Source organism: Amblyomma mixtum, chromosome 3 (assembly GCF_055824585.1).
Source record: "Amblyomma mixtum isolate Tamu chromosome 3, ASM5582458v1, whole genome shotgun sequence".
Taxonomy (NCBI): Eukaryota; Metazoa; Arthropoda; class Arachnida; order Ixodida; family Ixodidae; genus Amblyomma; species Amblyomma mixtum.
This window is the reverse complement of record NC_143014.1, coordinates 433733420-433753902: the sequence shown is the minus strand read 5'-3', so window position 1 is coordinate 433753902 and position 20483 is coordinate 433733420. Positions and strand designations below refer to the sequence as shown.

The following is a 20483-nucleotide window of genomic DNA, read 5'->3' as shown; positions in this document are numbered from 1 at the left end:
CTGGCTCGTTTGCGGTGAAACTGCACACATAGCTTGCGTATTATGGTAACTTTTGTATCGTAGCAAGTTTTACAACGGTACTTACTTAGTTGAGCCGTGCATGATAAAAAAGCGTAATCGTCTGCGTCGAGATCGACGAGCCGAAGCCCAAAACACTGAGTTTTTGCTGAATGGCGGCAGTAGCGCCATCTGTCTTCCACATCGAAATTAAACAAGAAAAACACAGCTCAGGACATCGCGACGTCGTCCTCCGACGCTTTAGGAGACCCACGAAAGCAGACGATACAAGCTGAATTGGATAGTCATTGGACGAAAAAAAGAAGACGTAAAACAATATTCTTTTAATGGCACAGTCGCGTTAAAATAGTTGTTTCTGGCATTTTTTCCGCTCAGTTGGCCGAAGCGCTTAACCCCGCGCTCCTTGCAACGCTCGCCTTGGCGGCTTGTGACGCTTTCCACTGCAGAAGACAGATGGCGCTACTGCCGCCATTCAGCAAAAACTCGGTGTTTTGGGCTTCGGCTCGTCGATCTCGACGCAGACGATTACGCTTTTTTATCATGCACGGCTCAAATAAGTAAGTACCGTTGTAAAACTTGCTACGATACAAAAGTTACCATAATACGCAAGCTATGTGTGCAGTTTCACCGCAAACGAGCCAGCGGTTGTGGTAAGAAAAATTTTGAAAGTCTTTACGATAAAAACGCACAATACGGTATGTAGTAACATAGATTTTTGATTTTCAGTGGTGCAGCTTTTGGTCATGAGTGGCGCTTCGGTCGCTCAGCTGTGTATGCTTGCTTTATTTTGCGCTTTCCAGCTTGGCGCTGTTTGATGTCTTCTGCTGCTTATTAGATGGGAGAAAGTCGCGGGTTGTGGCGACAGCCGTCTCCTGTGAGGTCTGCGCTTGTGCCTGAACGTGGACATTGCTGCAGGCTCCGTGATATGGTGCGCGTCCGACGTGCAGCCTCGTCCATCGTTTCTAGAGCCAGTGTGAAACCGCTCCGCGATGACCGGCCGACCGTCGCCAGTGGCGCCGTTTAGGACTACGCCGACAACGACGGCCCGTCGACCTCTCTGCGCGACCGCCAGCGTACTCCGATGACGCCACGGATTTGACGCCCGATCTGGCCTGATCCGCGAGGTCCCCCCGTGTTAGGTTCGTTTACCCAAGTCGACGTCCTCCTCCGACGAAGATGGTTCAGAAGTACCAGTCGCCCGTCAGGGTCTACAAGTACCCGTTCGAGCTCGTGATGGCGGTGAGTGTTGATTCTTTTGTTTCTGCTTTTTGTCCTGGCAGCGCCGCCGCCGCTCAGGTGGTCGTAGCACGGTATCGTCGCTAACGAGATTACTGGGCAAGTCCCTGAGCCCGTTCGCCTTGAGGACAGCAGCTTGTCCGACCGGGGTGTGTTACTGTGGGGAAAGCGGAACTTTCATGTTACGCATTGCTCTCAGTTGTTGCGGGCTTTGTAAAATCCGGTTGATTCACTCCGAGCGCTCCTCGGGAAACGTCGGGTTCGGTCGCCTGTTCGCCCGCTCTAGACCCCAGTGAGCAAACTCCGTCGTCGTGTAACCGACCCGCCTCCGGTCATGGCCTTTTCGTGTTTCCGGCCTCGTTTGTGCTTGCCCCCCTTTTTTTTTCGCTCCGTTCGAAACTGGGCAAATGGCAGGCGATTGTTTTGCTTTCTCTCGCCGCCTGCGTTGTTGCGATCGTTGCCCGCCGCTCGGTGGAATGCTTTTTGTTGAGACGTGTATCTGGTAGCAAATTCTCGCTTCAGCCTCGAGGGAGAGCGATCGTTAGTGCTTACCAGCTGTTGGCGGTTTTTTTCCCCCGCCGTCACGCGTTGTCCCCGCAGAGTGTGACATTTAAGTTGTCGGCCGTAGGTTAGCGCTTGTCGCAGCGCGCGCGTCTGCTACGCAAACTTTGTATCGGTCCATTGCAGCGTGTGACGTGCTCTCCAGTATCCGTGACGTTTTGTCTTTTAAATAACCTTCATATGGTATCATATATTGGTCGGCTTGATATGCAACCGATTCCAGTGTAGATTACGACGTGTACTTACTTGAGTTGAGTGATTAAAAAGCTGTCTGCTTATCCTCTGGATTCCATCGCTGCAGGCGTTGCCAACGATGAGGAAAAAAAAAAAGTGTGGATTCTTGTTCTTTCTGTTTTATCAGTGTCTGCATATCTGCTGAACTGGCATTCAAGTGATGGATGAGTAGAGCGACAGATGTTACGCATTGACAACGTCTGTCTGACAGCTGTTTTCCTTCGGAACATGTTACTATAGCACGGTATGGTAGGCATGTGGGGTTTCGTTCCAGCCGGCACATGGACAATGAGAGACTCAGCAGTGGAGGGGGCTTCGGGTTAATCCAGGTCACCTGGGTCTCTTTGGCTTACAGTTGTTCACTTACCTGTCTAGAGCGCTCGAAGGGCGCATCAAGGTGTACACTTGTCATTTACCAGTGACCCAGAGCTTGCAACCTGCCCATATGGTGCTTGTACAGTCGTACACAGACCTGTCTAGAGTTCTTGAACTCCGTGCTATAGTGCCTAGAATATACTAGGCACTATATCCGTGCCGTCTGCGCTGCTTAGCGCGCAGAGCGTCGTCTAGCGGCGGCGCCTGGTTCGAGATAGCGCATGTGTGATGCTCAGACGACTCTCAAAGATGCACAATCTCGAACCAGGCGCTGCCGCCAGACGTTGCTCTGCGCCCTAAGGAGGGCAGGAGAGCCTTCGTTTCTGGCGCAGGTGGTGGTCATGAAAGGGCATCGTCAGCGTAGAAGGTGGTCTGCAAACTTAAGCGCAAATTGACCGTTCACACAACAGCAGTACGTTTCAGTTAAACGTGGATAAGAATATGAGAACAATTCACCCCAAGTTTATGAAACGTTTAACGGTACAAAGAGAGTTCGACTCAGTGGACGAGGCAAACGCCGATGGACTCCACACATCCTTCGCTAAAACATTTTGAGGACTTTCGCTCACCCGCGGACCTATTATAGTCGGGTTCAACCTAATTCTGCAGCGAAGCTCCGCCCACATTCATGGCCGCCGCACAGAATTCCTCCAGGACAAAAAATAGTCCGCTGTTAAAACTTTTCTTGTCGCCTGAACAAGAAGCGAATCATCACAAGAAAAAAGTTATAAGCTCTAGCATTTTGATATCTGGCTTATTTAGTAAAGTAAAACATTAACAAGCGGATTTCGTTTACTGTTGTGATTGGTTAGCGGAGTAATATAGGACGCCGTGAATCGTGGCCCAGTGTTAACAGCGATTGTTTTTTAAGCGGCTCCCCATTTCTTTGGCGTTAGTGTAAACGCCACTTTTATTGGTCAGCACGCAATGACGTCACTGCAACGCGCCGCGCTGATTGGTCCAAACACAGCGACGTCATGGCTGCTCCATAACAGAGAAGACAAGTGAGCAATATATCCACGACCACAAACAGCTGTCGATATCAGTGCACGTTAAAGAACCCCAGGTGGTCTAAATTTCCGGAGCCCTTCACTACGGCGTCCCTCGTAGCCTGAGTTGCTTCGGGGGCGTTAAACGCCCATAAACCAAACCGCAACAAACAGCTGTCACAGAATATCGCGTTACGCTCTGGTAACCGTCCTGTCCTTTGTTTATTATTTTTTGCGCATGCGTCGTTTGGGTCTGAGGCTCATTGCCCACACTTTACTAGGTGACGTAACAAAAAAAAAAATGTTCCGACGTTTTTTGTTTAGAGGTGCTCACTGAAACTTGCGGCAGGGAGCTCTTGTGTTGTGTAACCCGAATTGCGCTGGAACTCCGCCAACAGGCTCGTTCGGACCGTGACCGGGGAGCTTCTCATCTCTCTAGCTTTTGAGCGTTTCCTGAATGTATTAGCTGCTATCAAAAATCCACCTTAAGGGTATACGAAAGACAGGTATCGATATCGCTCTGTCTTCTTAAGCAAACAGCGTCTGTACAGTTCAGTTGTGTGCGGATCTCTGAGGATAGGCTGCGCCGCCATTCACTTCCAAACGGGGATCACGGAATACTTTTCGGTATTGACATCACGAGTTTGGATCGAATGGCGGAAAAAAAAAAGCTTTTTAGTCCACTTTTCTTCGCAATAAATGACTTTTGCCGCCGGACGAACGTCAACGTAACCAGAGCGAGCAATGGATTAAATTTTTTTTTGCGGAGTTGTTCCCTTTAAAGCCGCGGAGCCGAACCGCGGGCTCGAGCTGGTGCCTCGTTCGCGGGTCTAGTCAACTTCGGGCGTTATCACGACAGTGTTCCGAGTTGCGGATGCGAACTTGAGGCTACGGAAATGTCCAGTCCCTAACGTGCAGGACTGTTGGCCGAAACGATTCGGAGAACGAATATTCCTTGGCGTTGAGAACTGGTCACAGAGGTTCTTCGTTGAAGCAAAATGAAAGAGCTCTAATTAAACATTTTTGAATCTGGTTTAAGCAATTTCACCTGTAGCGAAAAATCCAAACAACTTAAAAAAGTGCTCGCATGATCAGCTGAGTTGCACGATGAAATGAAAATAGCGGTTGAAGTGCGTGTTCTCTCTGTTTTCTTTGTTTTTTCACGCGCTAGCATTAGAGTTGTCACAAGAAGTTCCCGCAGATGTCCGAGACGGAATTCGCCGATTGGTCGAGAGAGGTGACCGGGTCTTGTGACGTCATCACATCCTGCCTTGATAGGCCACCCTTATTGGCTGGCAGGGGCCACGTTACTTCGCGACGTCATCACAACCTGGCCACCCACCGGGTTGTGAGCAACCTGGTTTTTAGACCCCAACCGAGATGGAGAATCGGCATTAATAATCGGGAGAAAATATGCGGTATATGCAAATGTCGGCACCGTGACAGCAAAGCGGATGTCCGCTGCAGCAGCTAGCTGTCCGAATATATGGCTGTTGATGGACGACAGTGGGAAAGAAACTGACACAGACACACACAGAAGTTGCAACAGAAGCTCCGACAAACGTGAAATCTGATGCTATCGTATTACTCTTGCGGTACCGTAGCTTTTTTTACGTGGTGTCTTCGATGGTCGCGAACTGAGCCCCTGCGCAGTTCGCTTTGTTGTCTGGTGCGTGCCTTTTAAAGGTAGGCGTCAACGCGTGCAGCTGGTAAATTAAACGCACTCCCCCCCCGGCGCGTTGGATCGTGTCCCCTTTGCACGCTTCTTGCTCTTGCGGGGGTGGAATGCGCAGGTGCGCTGACGTCACACTCGCGTCACCGCGTTCGCGTCAACAGCGCAGCGGCAGATCATTACGGTCACGGTAAGTAGAGCCGTGGTCGCGGTTCGGTGCACTCTGCATACTGGGCTGCAAACTCTCCCGTGATTGGAGACGGGTGATAGGCAGCGCTAGGCTGACGTACTACAAATGAATGAATGAATGAATGAGTGCGGTTTGTGGGGGGTTCAACGTCGCTTTGGGACGTTAAACCCAGGCTATGAGGGACGCCGTAGTGAAGGGCTCCGGAAACATCGACCACCTGAAGTTCTTTACCTTCCACTGACATCGCACAGTATAGGGGCCTCTAAAATTCCGCCTCAATAGAAATGCTGCAGCTGTGTCACCCGTCTTGAGCTGTGTCACCCGTCAGACTGGGCGGCCCGTAGGCGTCCGTCTCCTTCCGAGCTCCGACCTCAGCTTCCCGCAGATCACTGTCGTCACCCGTGCAATGTCCACGCATCGAAACTATACAAAAAACATTAACGGAAACCAGAGGGCAGAGCCCCCGAAACGCCTGGGGCCTGAGCCGAAATAACACGAAAGCATTTCTTTGCAGACGCACATATTTTACGCGCAGTGTCTCCCAGATCCGTTCGAGAAAAAAGGCGCTCAGGGAACGAGTGGGCTGTAAACCTGCTGTAAACCTGCTGTACACTTTCCTCCACAATGGAGTTCGACACAGTCCTTCGGAGACTGAGCGAGTCAGGCAACCCAAGGGCCCCTCCGTCTCCAACAATAGTCACGCTAGCAGGGTGATGAGAATCGGCCGACGCCATTGGCTGGAAGTGGCGGTCTTTTGGCGGGGAAAAGCCGCTTCGTTCTTGAGTTTTATCCGAGTGTAGTTGGTGTTTAGGTCACGAAGACATGGAAGAAAAACGGCAGCATAAGTGCTGATACGTCGTTTGTTGTCTGTCATTTCAGCTCTTGAAACGGGCTGGGTTAAATGTTAGTGAATTAAAACTACCTATCAACCAATATATTTCAGTTCTTTTTGTGCCTCACGTGGCCTAAAGACCAACTACACTTCACAGCCATGGTTCAGTTCATGAAACCGAAACGCCACCGCGGTGGCTCAGTGGTTATGGCGCTCGGCTGCTGACCCGAAAGACGCGGGTTCGATCCCGGCGGCGGCGGTCGAATTTCGATGGATGGTTTGGTTTGGTTTATGGGGTTTAACTTCTCAAAGCGACTCAGGCTATGACAGACGCCGTTGTGAAGGGCTCCGGAAATATCGACCACCTGGGGTTCTTTAACGTGCACTGACATGGCGAAATTGCAGAGGCCCGTGTACTGTGCGATGTCACTGCACGTTAAAGAACCCCAGGTGCTAGAAATTTCCGGAGCCCTCCACTGTGGCGTCCCTCATAGCCTGAGTCGCTTTGGGACGTTAAACCAACCATAATCCTCTAAACCTATCCACTACAGCACCGCTGCCTCTCTCTCTTCTTTTACTCCCACCTTCCCTTCCAGAGTAATGAGAGGGTTACTGCGCCATTTCTTTTGATCGGTAAAAATTAATAAATTAGCCATTATGAATTCTTTGCGCTGCCTATATACGGAATCGAAAAATAGTGTGTTACTTCTGGTGAGCATGAAATAATATATGTTTTGCATGTTGGCTATAAACTATGAAACCAAAACAAACTATACTAAACCAAAACATAAACTATAAACATAAACTATGAAACCTAAACAAACTATACTAAACCAAAACATAAACTATGAAACCAAAACAGCGTCAAGAAGTAGTTCAATTATAAATTAATTAGCTGTTGGAGGCGAATACCATGCTGTGATCAATGTATTCTACTTTCTGGTTTGGTTTGGTTTATTAGGGTTTAACGTCCCAATGCAACTCAGGCTATGAAGACGCCGTAGTGGAGGGCTCCGGAAATTTCGACCACCTGGGGTTCTTTAAAGGGACACTGAGGAGAAATTGAAGTTAGCTTGTATCCACAGAATACCAGCTCCTGATTACAAAAACGCCATTCATACTGACAACAAAGCTCTTGTAACGTAGAAAAGAGCAAGAACCAAAATACAGGTATCGCCGCCACAGGCCAAACTCGCAAGTACAAGCGTGATGACGTCATAGGACAAAGCAGTGTTGCTAGAACCGAAGCAACTCTAGGACCCGAGAAACCACAAATCACTGAGGCGCAGCCAATGCATGCGCAAATCTCCTTGACGTCGCCAGATGGCGCCACGTGCCCGGCAGCTACGCGCGCGCCTGAAGCATCGGGACCAATCAGCGCACGCTCACCGGCGTTAGGCGGGCTCCCGCTATCCGCTAGCGGTAACAAGGTACACGGTATGCTAAAGGTGTCTGTTTGCGAGAACTTCGTTGAAGACTTCGAGAACGAGATCCATCGTAACGCTGGCAAAACGCCGGTGCAAACGTAAACGAAGCGACGGTAGCGACGGCCGCAATAGCCGACAGATGCCTTCAACGTGCGGCCGGCGGTAGCTTTGTTTTCGGCTGCTGCCAGGCCGCACTGCTGGCCGCCAGAAATCACGGAGTCCGCGTTACGTCATGTTTACGTCATGTTTCACGTCACTTAGTCCTGTGTCGTCATAGGAGAGTCCCAAGTTTGAATCAGAGCGGCGGGAAAAACTTTTTCAACTTCGAATCCAAATTTCTTAGAAATAAACGCATCTTTCGCTGCCGGCCAAGTGGCAACAAAGCCATGACATGCCGAACTATCGGATTTTGCTATTAAAAAAATATTAACAGTGCTCTCCTCACTGTCACTTTAACGTGCACTGACATCGCACAGCACATGGGCCTCTAGAATTTCGCCCCCATCGAAATTCGGCCGCCGCGGTCGGGATCGAACCCGCGTCTTTCGGGACAGCAGCCGAGCGCCGTAACCACTGAGCCACCGCGGCGGGGCAAATATTCTACTTTCTAACGCATCCTTAGAAAGAAGAAAACACGGAACTAAAATTAGGCGTGTATATTCCTTTAATTGCGCTTGTAACAAGTGTGTTCGGGAGTCGGCTTCTTCGCCGTTTCCTTGGCTGTTTATCGGGAAACTGCCTTTCGTACCAGTTTCGTCACAGGCTCGCGTTTGTGCGCGACTCGCTCCGAGAACAATGCCCGCCCGCGGTAGAGCGCGTTTGGCAGGCTGCCACCAATTCGCAGCTGTTGAGAGCCGAGCGCTTCCGCGTTGCCATCGTCGCGGGAAGATGGCGCTGCGTCGGCTCTGCCGGAAGGAGGGGATCTATTACACGCTGATGACTGCTTCGCGGATGTCCGTTGATTCGTTATTTGCGAAAGAGCGGCACGAACGTGCCGGCACGTCGTTGCAGTGCGCGCATCGCCTGGTTCGTGCATTGCGGCCAGTTTTCTTGGAAAGTATAGAGGGAAAAATTGCGAGGACACTTTGGCAAGTAAAGTAGGACGTTAAGTTGGGCGAGTTGGTATGGGTTCATGGTTGAAAAACAGCGCACAAAAGTCTAGAGACAAGAGTAAAGGCAACGACAGGACAAGCGCTGTCCAAGCGCAAGTTAAGTATTGAGAGACGAAAGCCGAGGAAACTACGCCGTGACGACTTCCGGTGAATGTGACGTCATACCGTTCCCGTATCTATATCTATACCCAAATTATACACCTTTCGGAAATCTTAAGTGTTAATTACGCTTAATTACACCTTTTTCCTTCTAATTTGACACAAATGCGACGTTTTCCCGACCATTCTGTGACAGTTTTCGCTGTGCCGTGACGACTTCCGGTGGATATGACGTCACAGCGTTCCCGTCGCTATATTGAAACGCAAATTATACGTATTTTGGGGATCTTAGCTGTTAATTACGCTTAATTAACACTTTTCCATATAATTTGACACAAATCCGACATTTTTCCGGCCATTCTGTGACAATTTTCACTATGCCGTGACGACTTCCGGTGGATGTGACGTCACACCGTTCCCGTGGCTATATCAATACTCACATTGTACATTTTTCGGAGATCTTTAATAAGGGCTAATTACGCTTAATTACGCATTTCTTAATCTAATTTGACACAAATTCGACGTTTTCCCGACCATTGTGTGGCGATTTTCTCTATGCCGTGACGATTTCCGGTGGATGTGGCGTCACACCGTTCCCGTGACTATATCGACGCCCGCGCTATTTCGACGCAATTTCGGCGTTTCTGCCTATAGTTAGCTAATTCGGCTCATGGCTCATGGGTCGGGTTCATGGCTCATGGCCGCGAAGGTACCTTCGCACCACTGTTGCTTACGGTCATCGTGCTGCTGAATGAACCGCGAACCCCGCGATGAAACATCCGCAATGAAACACCCGCAGTGAAACATCCGCAATGAAACAACTGCAAAGAACCTCCCGCAAAGAATCACTCTGGCGGTAGCTGCGGGTGATCCTTTGCAGTTGTTTCATTGAGGGTGTTTGCGGGTGTTTGCGGGTGATCCGTGTCAGGCGACCCTTTGCGGGTGATCCTCGCGCTCGCCGTCGCACTCGTTGCACCTGGGTCCCATTTCCGCGGACAGTCGCCCTGTTCATTCCCGTCGGCGTTTGTGTTGCTCCCGCTTGCTGTGCAATGTCAGTGCACGTTACAGATCCAGGCAGTGCCCTACTTTTTGAAGCTAGATCAGGGTGTCTTAGAACGCGCAGCTACAAAAAGAAATTTAACGAAGAAGATGACACATGTGCAGTGTGTGGTAGATCTGTGGAAACAATTGAACACCTCATAATCAAATGTGATGGTATCCATCCGGATGTCGATGCAGGCACAGTCACTCTTCCTGTGGCCCTAGGGTTTAAAGATAACAATGGTCATGTAAATAAATCTGCAGTGGAAGTCAGCAAAAAGCGATTGGAGGATTGGTGGCTGAAAAGCAGAGATGTGGCATAAGGTTAGAATTGTAGGAAACCGTAGGCAAAGGTGATGGCGAATCTTAATGAGAATTGCCAACACAGTAAACAAAAAAAATAATAAATAAAGAAAAGCTGAGCATGGTGGCAATTGCCACCACCCCGTTTCAAAGGGGGCGCTCCTATCCATCCATCCATCCATCCCCAGGTGGTCGAAATTATTCCGGAGACCTCCCCTACGGCACCTCTTTTTTCCTGTCTTCTTTCACTCCCTCCTTTATCCCTTCCCTTAACGAGATGTGAGACAGTTACCGCGTCATTTCCGGCCCTCAAAAACTAACTCAAAGGGATGATGACCTGTATCGATAGATTACCGCATTTAACGACAAACGCTACTTTCACTGTAGCTCTTATTAGCTAGAAGAGCTGAAAAGAAAGAACTGCAAGTGTTGTCGTCACGTGCCATTTTCGCAAGTGAACTGGGATGCGTCAGCATAGGGTTGCGGATAGCCGAGGCTACTCTACACCATCATTCACCTAAAACGGTGATCACGGCGGAGTCCCTTCCGGTGCAGGCGTCATAAGTTTGAATTCCAGTGGCGGGGAAAAAAAATTAAATGCAATCTTTCTCATCAGTCCATGCGTCTTTTGATTCCGTATAAACACCAGTTCTCAGAAAGATCCTTTTTTTTTTTTCTAAGAACATGTCGGATGTTGTCTTCAGTACCTTCGCTGTTGTGGCGCTATGAGGAAGAGCGGCGGGGTGGGCCTTGCCCGCTACGACCGTAGAGGAGGGCGTCTGTCTGGACTTTATTAGGATCCCCTACGGTGTATGTGCCTGCGTGTCGGTCACCTTATCGCTGGCCGGGCTCTTCCGCGCGGAACGCGTTATCGTGGCGTGCACGGCCATATAATACACGCTCATATCGGGCCTTATTCCAGGGGCGCGTCGCGTTGCATGTCGCGATACGTCCTCTGTCGGCCCCGAGGAGCGCTCGGCTCGGCGGGAGTGGCGCCAGTGGGGACCGGACACCGCGACATAATCCCGGCCGAAGGGCATCGACGCTTGTATACCGTCTCTGTGTTTCTCAGCGCCCTGTGTTTTTCGCTGTGTAAAGGCGCATCTTGGGTGAGGGCTGGTCATCGAAACGTTTTGAACAGATCGAGGGGCTCCGTGCCCTAGTTTTGGCTGGCTTGAATCATTTCTGGCGCTCCGGGCATCCACAGGTCGGCTGCTGGAACAGGGATGCGCGATCTTCGAGTGGGGTGTCTATAGCCGGGTACAACTCAAGAATGAAGAGGCTTTTCCCCACTTTCAGTTAATGGCGTCGGCCGATTCTCACGAACCTGCTATGGCGTGACAATGCAGGGAGGGGACTGTCTCCTTTCATCCATCACTCCCTCCATTGTCACGCTAGGAGTTTCATGAGAATCAACAGGCGCCATTGACTAAAAGGGGGCCCTTCGAACGGGGAAAACCCTCTTCATTCTTGAGTTGTACCCGACTATAGGTAGGTCCCTGCAGAGTTCCGCTATATCTGCGCGAGGGTTTTGCCGAAGCGTGGTTTAGTGCTGCAGTCGCAAGCACTGCTCATATGGCTGGGACAGAGTGCTGACGCGTCGAGGCAATGGCTGGGGCGTAAATGGGTGTCAGGAACGAAATTGAGTTTGAAGTAAGCAAATGCGCGTTAACTATGGCAGCGCTGACCTATCTGAACGTCCACCTCGCATGTAGGAGGTGCGAGGTTCGATCTCCTTTGCCGCTGCCAACCCGCCGGTGATACAGTGGGTACAAGCTTTTTTTTCCCTGGGCCGATGACCGGCTTATCTTGGGTGAAACATTTGGGAAATCGGTCTTTGAACCCGCCTTGAGTAGACGAAAAACACCTTATTGCAAAGCGTTCTGAGGTCACAGATGCCCTTGTGCCCTCTAAAAGAAGATTGTCGTCATCAAAGACGCTGTAACTGTCTCACTTCTCGGTGGATGGCCGCCGCGGTGGCTCAGTGGTTATGGCGCTCGGCTGCTGACCCGAAAGACGCGGGTCCGATCCCGGCCACGGCGGCCGAATTTCGATGGAGGCGACATTCAAGAGGCCCGTGTACTGTGCGATGTCAGTGCACGTTAAAGAACCCCAGGTGGTCGAAACTTCCGGAGCCCTTCACTACGGCGTCCCTCATAGCCTGAATTGCTTTGGGACGTTAAACCCCCATAAACCATAAAAAAAACTTCTCGGTGGGCACCTGAGCAACGCCGTCAGGGAAGGGATGAAGGAGGGAATGAAAGAAGATGCGCCGAAGTTTGTTTTATCAGGGTTTAACGTCCCGAAGCGACTCAGGCTATGAGGGACGCCGTAGTGACGGGCTCCGGAAATTTCGACCACCTGGGGTTCTTCAACGTGCACTGACATCGCACAGTACACGGGCCTCTATCACTTCGCCTCCATCGAAATTCGACCGCCGCGGCCGGGATCGAACCCGCGTCTTTCGGGTCAGCAGCCGAGCACCATAACCATTGAGCCACCGCGGCGGATCAGGGTCGCTGAAGTGAAGGACTCCCTATTAATCCCGACTACCTGAGGTTCTTTGACGTGCGCTCACAACGCACATCACATGTATGGGCGTCTTGGGCCCGTGAAGGCGTGAAGGGAACCGCTATACAGCGTCTCCGAGTGAAAAAAAAAGGGGGGGGGTCATCGCTTCGCGGGTCTTGGGAGGGGCGGTTTTTTGTTTCTTGCGCATGACGTGACACTTCGCCGTGCATGGCCGCGAAATGGGGCACGGCGTACTAAATGCAAGAAAACCGCAGTGCGCGTCGTCGCCGTGGGGCAGGTGCAGTGCTTGACGGCAGAGCAGGGCGAGCCCTCGTAGCCAGAATTTTGGAAAAGGTCGCCGCCGGTACGTCGGCCACGCCTGAGGGGAGCGGCCTCGCTCTCCTGGCCGTGTCCGATGATCTGCGTGTGCGCGCGCTCGGAAGGTCGCCGCCACGCCCACTGGCTATATCGACTGGCCGCCGCTGCGGAGCGAAGCGCTTTTGTACAGCGGATTCCGCGATGCGTGCGCCGTCCTCGACTGGCGCCACAATAGGCAAGGGAACGGAGGAGACACTTGTATAATAAGCCGGAGTTTCTCCGGAGAGCGGAATCTCGCAGACCAGGGCCCTAATGTGTGTTGCGTATAGTATACATGTGGCGGGCTATGGATCTACCTGCGTGAGATAAAAAAAAAAAAAAAAAACTGGTTGGGTTTTAACGTAGTTAAACTGTGTAGACATGCGAAAGCATGTGCGAAAGTCGCTCCCAGGTTGCGGGTCCCTTACAAAAATTTTTTAGAGTGCATAGTCAATAAAGTCTATAGACTCTGTATGGACAAATCCTGGAAAACATGCTATAGAGAGTCTATAAAGAATCTATAGATTTATGGCCATACACTTTTAGTAGACTTTTGTCTATTAACAACCTGTAGACAAAGAAATATCTATAGGATGGCAATAGAGTCTATAAGAAGTCTATAGACTGTCTATAGACCATTTTTATAAGGGGTGACAGGTGTGCGTGCGAAGAAATTGCGTTCACGTTGCATGCATTTGAAAAGAAGCGTTAAGTGGAACGGTCGTTCTGATGCAGTGTCACGTATGCGCCGTGTGAAGATCGTATAACCTTCGGCAGTATGTGTTCTTCGGAAGTAAACACTGTGCAAAGCAGCGTCGTGTTTCTCATTACAGTTGTCTCTTTTGCAGGAAATAAATAAAAAGAAACTCGTTCATGACCTTGGATATTATTTATTACTCGAACGTGGTTCCCGTTACTGTCGGCTGATCGCTCACAGCGCTGTAATAAATGCTAGTCATGTGAGATTGCGATGACATAAATCTGAGCAGGTAGCAGCATTGCCGTGATTTACTGCGTTTCCTGCCCCACATCAGGAAGCCCTGCAGGAAGTAAAAAAAAAATCGCAGAAGTTTATTGCTTTAGTTTATGGCTTTTAACGTCCCAAGCGACTCGGGTGTTTTCGATCACCTGGGGTTTCTTTCACGTGGACCGACGCAGCGCCGGGATCGAACCCGCGTACATACAGGGTCTGTTCTGAAAGTAGTAGGACTGGTTTTTTCCTGGGCGAACGGGCGGACGAGAGGTGGTCTGCGCGTGCAGGATCGTTGAAGGGGGATATTGGGAATGCTGGGGAAAATCGGCAGTCGGCTCTCGGCCATTGAAGAGAGGAGGTCGCCTGTACTGTGAACCCCTGTCGAAACGTCTCGTCACGCAGAATCATCGAGCGTTTACTGGATCAGCGATACGCGATTAAATTTTGAGTAAATTTTGGTAAAACGAGCAAAGAGACTCACAACATGACTAAGGAGGCCTACGGTGAGGCTTCCATGGGTAGATCAGGTGTTTTTTGAGTGGCACAAGCTTTTCCGAGAAGGTTAGGAAAGAGTGGAGGAAGACGACCGCTCCAGACGCCCTTCGACCAGCAAGACCAAAGAAAATGTGTAGCGAGTGAAACGTTTACTTAACAGTGATCGTACAATGAGTATCAGAATGATGGCTGATGACTTGAGCATTCCCCAAACCCAAGTTTTTGAGATCGTGATAGAAAACTTATCCATGAGGAAAGCGTGCGCGAAGTTGGTGCCGGGAGTGTTGTCAGAGGAGGAAAAGGCCAACCGGTAGGATCTTCTTCATATGTGAATGAGGACCTCGATTTTTTGCCCTGCACAAGGCGGCAACGCTGCCTCAGCCCCCCTACAGCCTCGACTTGGCTCCGCCAGACTTTTTTCTATTCCCGAGAATAAAATCGACGCTCGAGGGGAAACATCAGGGATCGGTACAGGTGGTTCAACAGGCCGTGACGAGGGAGCTAAACAGCTTTCCGGTCCAGGCGTTCCTGGAGGCGTACGAAAACTGTAAAACTCATTGGCAGCAGCGTGTAGGTGCGGAAGGGTGCTACCTTGAAAAATTGTAATAGTTTGTTCTATTCTCTTGAATATATTTTGTTTAAAAAAATGAGTCCTACTACTTTCAGAACAGACCATGCATTTCGGGTCAGCAGCCGAGCACAGTAACCACTGAACTACCGCAACGGCTCGCAATAGTTTGCGATTAAATGCAATCACTGAAGTTGGCCTGTGTACATATGTTACTGCATTCTGACGCTGAAAACGGAGTTTTTGTAAGTAGGAAAGGCTAAAAAGGCAACGAATTATAAGTATCGCCATCACCGGTCGATTTCGCAAGGTTAAACTGCTGTGCATCGACAGTTTTTCTGGGCGTGGATCTCAGAGGCTGGGCTTCGCCGCCATCCACTTCAAAACTGGGATCACGGAGTCCCTTTTCAGTGTATACGTCACAAGTTTGAATCTAATGGCGGCAAAAATGTTTAAGTGTAATTTTCTCGGCAAGGAATCTGTCTATTGTTGCCGGACAAACATCACCGTAGTCTGGATGACCCACAGAATCGTTTTTTTGCCAGTAACTGAGATTGGATGGAGATGTCGTCAGTGTGACACTTGAACTTGCTGCGCGTTTTCAGTGAATTCGGTTTTTAGAGAGAGAGCTCTGCGCCTCGGAGTACGACTTCCGATTTCGATGTGGATGAGACAATGACCTTCAATGCCTCACAAGTTCAGAGCGATTGGTTTGGTTTAAGGAGGTTTGACGTCCCAAAGCGACTCAGGCTATGAGGGACGCCGTAGTGGAGGGCTCCGGAAATTTCGACCACCTGGGGTTCTTTAACGTGCATTGATATCGCACAGTAACACGGGCCTCTAGGATTTCGCCTTCATCGGCCGGGATCGAACCCGCGTCTTTCGGGTCAGCAGCCGAGCGCCGTAACCACTGAGCAACCACTCCGCAGTTTTGACGCTGCGTGTACCTTGCGACCCCAATGTAGCCGTTGCGAACTGCTGCGTTGAGGCCATAGCCTTCCGGATCGACCTGTTTCGCGGCCTGTATACCTGCCGGCGGAACTTCCTATTTGCGCAGCAAGCGTTCTCTGATATGGCAGTAATGAGGTTACATCAATATAATTACCGTTCCGTGCAATGTGTAGCGTACTGGATTACTTTTCCGGTCAGGCAATCCAGCGACGTAGTTAATTACATCCGGCCTGGAATTTTGCAGCGTACATAATTGTGCGGAATTTCCTTTTTGTTAAAAAGCGCCGCTGCCGTTTTGCGCCGGCAAAGCGGGAAATAATCTCCCACGTCCACTACGGGGCGCCGCTGCTCCCTCCCGCTGTAATTAATTTTGTGGTCTAGCGTTCCTGTTTTTCGTGGGCAGTGATTGGTAACGTAATTTAATTAAACACGCGTGATTTTAGAAAAAAAGATCTATTTTTCTTAAGTGTGCGCTTATTGGCGCACGGCAACGCATCTGTGCCGGCCTGAAAGTCATCGCGTGGGCCGCAGCCGGCCGCTCCGCCTCCACCGCGCAGCTGGCACGCCCGCTCACCGCGTACTCGCAACAACCCCACATTGATTTTTATTAACCGGTTAGCACCCCACATTTATTTTTATTTCAATACCATGTATTTGTACATAGTGCATACTGCCGCCCGACCCTACCCTTATCCTTTCTCTCTGCCCCGCCGCAGTGACTCAGTGGTTACGGCGCTCGGCTGCTGACGCAAAAGACGCGGGTTCGATCTCGACCGCGGCGGCCGAATTTCTTTGGAGGAGAAATTCTAGAGGGCCGTGTACTGTGCGATGTCAGTGCACGTTAAAGAACCCCAGGTGGTCGAAATTTCCGGAGCCCTCCACTACGGCGTCTCTCATAGCCTCAGTTGCTTTGGGACGTTAAACCCCAATAAACCAAAACCAACCTATCCGTTCTTCTGTCGCTCCCCCCTTTCTTTCCTTCTCCCTGTCCTCTACGTCTCATTTTATTCCTGATAGCCTTATGAATACTATATATATATATATATATATATATATATGCTCGTGCAGCGATTGTAATGTGCTGTAGAGGTCTAGAGCACAATAGCGAATGCTCGAACGAGCACCGTTTGAGGGCGGCCGCGAAGATGTCGTTACGGTAAACGCGCGTATACCGTCAGGGTGTACGGCCGCCGAAACGGAACCAACCGCTCCGGAGGTTCCTGCAACACGGCCCACACGACGACGGTCGATGGCGTGCATGATACTTTCGCCTTCCTCTGGGCGGCGGCGGTTTCGTGACTCGCTCCCTCCGATGTGGGGCACGACGCAGCAAGGCGTGCGGAAAAGATAAAATAAAATTGGTTTTCGGGAAATGAAAAGCGCAGCACCTCACTTCTCGGTGGACACCTCAACCGCGCCCTGAGAGAAGCGAGGAAGGTGGGAGTGAGAGAGGAAAGAGGTGACGCGTAGTGGAGGGCTCCGGAATTATTTTGACCACGTGGGGTTCTTCAGCGTGACATCGCACAACCTTTACAAAAATTACACAGTCCCTTACACAGGGACTGTGTAACCCTTACACAGTCTGTAGACTGTCCATAGACTCCTGTATATAAAGGCTATAGACTCAATAGACAAATCTTAAAGAGCAGTCTGTAGGCAATAGAAATGGTAACAGTCTATAGGTTTATGGCCATACACATTTAGTATACTTTTGTCTATAGAGTATATGGACTATGAATAGAAAAAAGAAATATCTATAGGGAGGCAATAGAGTCTATCAAAAGTGTGTAGACCATTTTTATAAGAGGTCACACGGGTGCCTTTTGCGTTTCGACTGCATCGAAACACGGTCGGGTTCGAGTCCAGGCACACCGGCTGAGTAGCTGAGCGCCATAACCACTGAGCCACCGCGGCTGGTCAGATCGGACAGGCGTGAGCGGCTTGCCACACGACGCTGAATTCGAAACGCGAGGGCATGGTTTATGGTGCGTTTAACGTCCCGAACCGACTCGGGCTATGAGGGACGCCGTATTGAAGGGCTCCGGAATATTCCGACCACCTGGAGTTCTTTAACGTGCACCGACATCGCACATAACACGGGCATCTAAAATTACGCCTCCATCGAAATTCGACCGCCACGGCCGGGATCGCACCCGCGTCTTTCTGGTCAACAGCCGAGCACCATAACCACTAAGTCACCGCGGCGCCTATAGAAACACGATGTAACGTTTGGTTTTGAGGAAATGAAAGGCACAGTAACTGTCTCACTTCGATATGGACACGTCAGTCGCGCCCTGAGGGAAAGGAGGAAGGTGGGGGTGAGAGAAGAGTGAGAGGAATAGGCGCCGTAATGGAGGGCTCCGGAATAATTCCGACCACCTGGGGTTCCTTGTCTGCCACTGACACATCGCACAGCACACGGGCGTCCTTTCCGCTTTGCCTCAATCGAAACGCGGCTGATGCGGCCGGGATTTCATGCCGCTTGCCGCTTACAGAAACAGACAAAACGACAGGCAGCATGTTCGTTTCTTTTTTTTTTTAATGGCGGCAGCTGCAAGCAGATAACATAAAAATAAGTGCGTCACCACTAACCAAAAAAAAAAAAAATGCCGGAAGTTTAGCATTGCTAACAACGAAATATTGTGCGAAGGCAGGTTTTTGCAGATGTACACCAACGCAACGTACTTACCTGGAAGCGCATTTCCTTTCTTTTCATAGCCGCCGCGATGGCTCATTGGTTATGGTGCTCGGCTGCTGACCCGAAAGACGCTGGTTCGGTCCCGGCCGCGGCGGCTGGAATTTCTTTGGAGGAGAAATTCTAGAGGCCCGTGTACTGTGCGATGTCAGTGCACGGTAAAGAACCCCAGGTGGTCGAAATTTCCGGAGCCCTCCACTACGGCGTCTCTCATAGCCTTAGTCGCTTTGGGACGTTAAACCCCATAAACCAAACCAAACCAACCGATATAGCGTAGTGCTCTCCTGCAGTAGCCAGCAAAGCTGATCTGCTCGCGCCGCTTCTAGCTCGAATCGCAGTCGCGGCAGTATTTAATCTCTCCAGGTTGCCCGAGGTCACCGTCATTCAGTGTTTCGTTTATTTCCCGCATAACGTGACTAACACTAGAGGCTTCACCACACACCGGCGTTTTCCAGGTTAGGAGGCCAATAGCGCTTTCGCACGGACATTCTTCAAATATTTGGCTGCACGCAACGCAGCTTCTGCGAGATTGGGTACTTTGGATAGGACGCTTTTTGTTGCTCCATACATAAAATGACTCTACAACAATGACTCTAGTTATAGCACGTGTGGCTGTATTGCAGTAGACGTGCTGCTATGAGCCCCACCAATCACAAAGGAAGCGCGGAGAAGCAGGAGAAAGGGGGGGGGGGTCAATTTTGGGGCATGCATGACGCATCTGTGACGCATCGCTCTTGATAAAGCTAAGATAAATGAAAGGAACATAACCAAAAGAGCAACGTCGAGAACTTCTCTCTCGTAAAACGTTCAGGGCCTGAAGGAAGCTTTCGGCGAATCGTTACTGTGGCCCCGGGAAATTCCTGGGGTGGCGCGCGGCGTTCCCCTTGGCGCCGCCGATTGAGGAAACCCCCCCCCTCCGCGCCAGGTTTAGCGCGGCCTGCGGCGCCTCGCCTAACCTTCGCGCCTTGCCGCGGCGGCCAATTTTCGCCGTCCTTGCCGACTGTTGCGGCACTGCGGAGGGCCTTTTCCGCGCCGTATAAATAACTCCTCGACGACCCCTCTCTTCAGAAAAGCTGCCGATTTCCGTGGCGGAAGAGCGGCTTCGGAAACCGGGACCCCGTCATCGGCTTCTTTTACGGCCCGGTACATAGTATGTGTTCGCCCTGTCACATGACCCACGTGAGGGCTGGCGTTGGGGGAGTTCTGGTAAAGTAAAGTCGCTGCAGGCCTCGTTGCGTGCCTTTTTAATAATCAAGGTGATTACTAGAGCTAACGCTCTTAAAATGCTCTTTCATAAAGAGCGTTAGCTTTAGTAATCAAGGTGATTACTAGAGCTAACGCTCTTAAAACGCTCTTAACCCTGCTGAAAAAAAGTTCTATGATGCAATAACCTCATAGATCATTCATCATAGAATATCATACAATCTGTATGACATATCATACAATCTGTATGATATATCATACAATCGTATGATCTATGAGGTTATTGCATCATATAACTTTTTTTTTCAGCAGGGAACGCTCTTTCATAAAGAGCGTTTTAAGAGCGTTAGCTTTAGTAATCACCTTCTGCATCATATAACTTTTTTTTTCAGCAGGGTTAACGCTCTTTCATAAAGAGCGTTTTAAGAGCGTTAGCTTTAGTAATCAAGGTGATTACTAGAGCTAACGCTCTTAAAACGCTCTTAACGCTCTTTCATACTAACGCGACTCAATGTCTCGTTAGTATGAAACACAAGGCCGTTCAAGTGCGACCAGTGGGTGGTACCATTCGTACGGCCCCGCCGCGGTGGCTCAGTGGTTACGGCGTTCGGCTGCTGACCCGAAAGACGCGGGTTCGATCC

At 50.4% G+C, this 20483-nt stretch overlaps 1 protein-coding gene across 1 annotated transcript in view; it reads left to right on the top strand.

Moving 5' to 3' along the window:
- Positions 1-789: 789 nt before the first annotated feature.
- retm (real-time) overlaps positions 790-20483 on the top strand; it is a 54340-nt gene continuing 34646 nt past the window's right edge. Inside the window, exon 1 of the mRNA XM_089585078.1 lies at positions 790-1257. Coding sequence (XP_089441204.1) covers positions 1195-1257 — 63 coding nt within the window. The 5' untranslated portion in view covers positions 790-1194. The remainder of the gene's footprint in view (positions 1258-20483) is intronic.